Genomic DNA, 4,244 nt, shown 5'->3' on the forward strand with positions numbered 1-4,244 from the left:
TTTTTTTTTTTCAGGTATTTATCATTGGGCTAATTGCTGACAGAAAATTTCAACATTTTAACCCTGTCTTGGAAACCTACATTAAGAAGCATTTCAGCGCTACGTTAGCCTACACGTAAATGATAAATTTTATTTTTCTAATGTGCCTTGGGTAGTTTTTCCACATAACATTATTCAATTATTTGATCAACTTGTAGGTTAATGAAGAATTTGCCCATAGAGCTTGGGAGGGCAGGAGCTTCTTGAAGACTGGGAATAGTATGTTTTCTTGAGATTATAGTAGTAAAACTTGGGATCCTGTGGAAGGAAGAAGTCTTGATTTTGTGGTATTGAAGGAGGGGATGATTTAACCATTTCAACAATGGTTTTATAAGACAAATATTCTGAAGCAATTCTCAGTCATTCTCTTGTCCAAACTTGGCAAGAGCTGAAGGTGGCCCTTTTGCTGGTAGTCTTGTAGAGCATCCTTCCCTGCCTTAAATGCAGGAAGCAGAAGCCAGGTTTTAAGCTTGAGGATACTGGGAGATCTGAATCCTGGCTTGACTTGTGATCGCGGGCCTTTTATTGCACAAGTTGGTTAAGAGAGGCTGCATTGACAATATCTAAGTGGTTACTTGAAATTCTTAGGCAGTTTGCTCCTGTTAAAATAAATGCCCATGTATCAAGATACCTGTCTACTCAATATAATTTTGTGTTAGTGATATATAATGTTGTACTTACTTATTTTAGTGTGTGTGTTGAAACATACAGTGTAGCTGGGATGCTTTCAGATGGAATTGCTTGCAGTGTCATTATAATAAATGACTTATGTTCATTGCAAGTGAGGTGTTTGAAATGGTATTGTTTTAAAAATTGTTTTGCTTTCAAGTTTGGTAGACTTTAAAACATGGAACACGAGAATTTCTAGCTGGTGTTATATGTGTGTTTGAGAAACAAATTTCACAAATTGTAGCTCAAAATGTATGAGAAAGCTATGTAAAGGGGAGACTTATTTCTCTTAGGAGTTTCGTCTTTATAATAGCCTAATCCTGAACATCCCTAAATATCCAGCAGAAAAGAAGTCTTACAGAGATTTGATGTGTTGTTGGTATGTTGAATGGTGTTATGATCTGTGGTTTTTCTTTTTTACCTCAAGAATGGCTTGCAGATTCTTACCAGCAAAACCAAGACCATGATGAAATTACTAGTTGCATAATAAATTTTTGTAACTTGGTGGGCACTGCCTAGGCCCGTAATTTTTCTTTAAGCCTTTCAAAATTGAATTTCTTCATTGTGAGCATACTTGTAACTTGTATGTGTTTTTGTGTTTACACAGAAAACTGACTAAAGTTTTAAAAACATACGTGGATAACGCTGAGAAGTGTGGTATCACTGACCAGCTCTTTAAAGCTATGAAAGCTTTGGAGTACATCTTCAAGTTCATAGTCCGGTCCAGGATATTGTTCAATCAGTAAGTATGATGAATGCTGAAACCTCCTCTAATTCACATTGATGGTATTATTCAAGAAGTATCAAAATTGTAACACCGCAGGTTAAATTTGCTCAATATTTTGCTGTTTTAGAAATATCTTTAAGTTGTTAGAATTTATTTAGGAGACTGCTTTTCCATAAGGGTAAGCCAGATTTCCTGAACAGAGCTGTATATTTTAAGTAGCAGTGCACTGCTGATATCCTCTTCTGCAGCTCTCTGTAGTTTAGGTCCCTGAACAAATAAAGCTTGCCAATATTTGGGCAACTTTTCTTAATAACTATCTGATACTGGATGGAATATTTTAGGCTACCAAAGAGCCATACTGTTCCATCCCTCATCCAGGCCTGGGCTTTGCTAGTGGCATTCCTTGGATGGCTGCAAAAGTCTGGGAAGACTGAAGTATTGACAATTGGGCAGCAAAGCAAAGGGACAGCTTTTCTGGCTGGGAGATGGGATGTGCTGTTTGGGGCATGGAGCAGCTGTGTTTTGCAGAGGGCTCTACTCGGAGGCCGGACATGGAGAAGGTAGAGAGTCAGAAGAGATGGACAGCAAGGGGAAAAAGATTGAGAGGCACCTTTTTTAACACACTGCCTCATAACAGGAAACCACAAGTATTGTTGGAGTTAAACCCCCACAGGTCAGAGCTCCCCAGCCCCCACCCATCAGAGCAGGCAGAAAGGGTTGGTGATCACTTACAGTTTGTAGACCCCTGCAGTCTTAATTGGTTTCTGTGAATGAGATGGCAAAGTGGGAAGGAAGAAAGAAGGGCTGCAGAAATCTTCCCAGGAGTAATAGTATTTTTGGTAGGAGAATCATTCGAGTTGCTGTATAAGCTGCTTCTGTGCCTGTTGGTGTGGCAGGGGTAGGCTGTGTTCTGCTCCTCCCTCCACCTCCTGCACGGTGAAACGCAGAGGCTCACTGGTGTCTCTGCAGTGGGCATCTGTCCATTGAGTCAAGCATAAATAATCATTCTAAGTTAGTTTGTGAGTCAATACTGAGTTATATACACAAAACATTAAAAAAGTTATAAACCAAGTTGATGCATTTGTTTTCGTTTAGATTCAGTCCTTTCACTACTTGTTAGCAATGGTAACAACCTTATTACAAGGGATTTATGCGGAGCTCTGAAGTTACCAACTCCGCCAACCTTTCTTGAAATTAGAGATTGTAATTTATTTCTGTAGGAGTCTTGCTGTGAGATTCATAAAATTCTGAATGTCACTTATACTGTTGCAGATCGTACAAATCACTTTAGAACAGAAAAAAAAAAAATTATCTCTTGCTGCAGATTAGATTTACAGACAATATGACCCTCTAGTATTGGCCATTGGGTTTCCTCGTGCTAAGCACTAATTCACAGTTCTTTAGCGTTGGGACGGCACAGCTCTCAATGACAAGGGATTAATCAGCGAAGCTACTGAATGACACCATGATTTGTTCTGCTCTAAGACTTAAATCCTGCCTGAGGTGTGTGATTTGAAGTGATTGTAATGCAGAAGTGTAGCAGTGCCCTGAAGTAGCCGTAGCGTTTTACTGAGAAATCACAACGAGCAAGCAGAATCTTTTATTGCAAAATATTAGTGTTTTGAACTTGGTAATATGGTAGTGGGCTGACTGTAGGGAGCATTTTACTAATGGGATTGCAGGCAAGCTTCAGTTCTGGATAAATATGTAGAAGCCTAGTTCATCTAGTTAAAGCCTGGTGGCAAATCTCTTTGTTCAGAATGTCAGGGTTTATAAAGGCAAAATACTGTAAATGAACTTTAGATATATCTTTATTTAGTTTACTCAGTAATGATCCCAGTGGGTTATGCTGCATTTACAAGAGTCTGAAAACTTTGAAGGCAGCGCTGGAAGGGTCAGCTTGGTGTAATCCTGGTTTTCTCATGGCTGCAGTGTTTTTGTGCATTATTGGGTGTATTAAATATCTATATGTTAATAACTGGCAGTAGAAACACATTGGTGACTAACATGTTCATTGCAATTTCCTTTTTGAAACGCAAAGCTTTTTGTCTGAAGCAGTTTGATTTATTGGACTGTCAAGTTTAGTTACTCTGTATATTGGTATTAGTTTCACCTCTCTAATCTGTTCAGGGGGACACTGAAATTCATTATTGAAATTGTGAGTTAACAAGTAATTTGTCCTGTATAACCCTCAGTTTTAGCCTAAAAGAGGAATGGAAGTTTGCACAGCAAAATAACCCAATAGAATATTTTTTCTGTAGCATTCATTTCCCCCGTGTAGTGGTTAAATAGCTTTTTTTAATATCTGTGGCTCCCAGAGGTTTATGAATGCAGCATTAGAAGTGATACACATTAGTTTCAGTGTAAAGCAGCAAGAACATTCTGAACTCCATGTTTATCTTAAGCCCCTTGCCTTCTGCAATACATGGCCCATCACAATATCTTCAAACATAAAGAGATCATTCTACCATAGTACACACAGAGTTCATGGATGCGGTGTTCTCTGAGGTGCAAATCACAGTCAAGACCTTCTTAGTGGGTTTAACTTCAGAGGAGGATGGTGGGGAACCGAACTCTTGCTGAGAGCTGCTGTAATGGGTCTTGGTGCAAAATGTTCAGGTGTGCTCAGGGACAGAGCTGGTGGAACCAAGGAGGGGGCTTTGGAAGCCCAGTTCCTGTTGGATGGGGCTGTTGGAGGCAATCAAACCCAACTGGGTAAGCATGGGGTTTTATGGAGTCATAGAACTGTTTTGGTTAGAAAAGACCTTTAAGATCACCCAGTCCAACCGTGAACCCAGCACTGCCCCGC

The 4,244-nt window shown here is 39.6% G+C and overlaps 1 protein-coding gene across 1 annotated transcript in view; it reads left to right on the forward strand.

Moving 5' to 3' along the window:
- Positions 1 to 1,315: 1,315 nt before the first annotated feature.
- The window catches only part of LOC104513187 (dedicator of cytokinesis protein 1-like), a gene marked incomplete at its 5' end in the record, with an annotated part of 33,716 nt that continues 30,787 nt past the window's right edge, over positions 1,316 to 4,244 (forward strand). The window contains one exon of the mRNA XM_010156462.1: positions 1,316 to 1,450. Coding sequence (XP_010154764.1) covers positions 1,316 to 1,450 — 135 coding nt within the window. The remainder of the gene's footprint in view (positions 1,451 to 4,244) is intronic.

The sequence above is a fragment of the Eurypyga helias genome, unplaced genomic scaffold, assembly GCF_000690775.1.
Source record: "Eurypyga helias isolate BGI_N326 unplaced genomic scaffold, ASM69077v1 scaffold978, whole genome shotgun sequence".
Lineage (NCBI taxonomy): Eukaryota > Metazoa > Chordata > Aves > Eurypygiformes > Eurypygidae > Eurypyga > Eurypyga helias.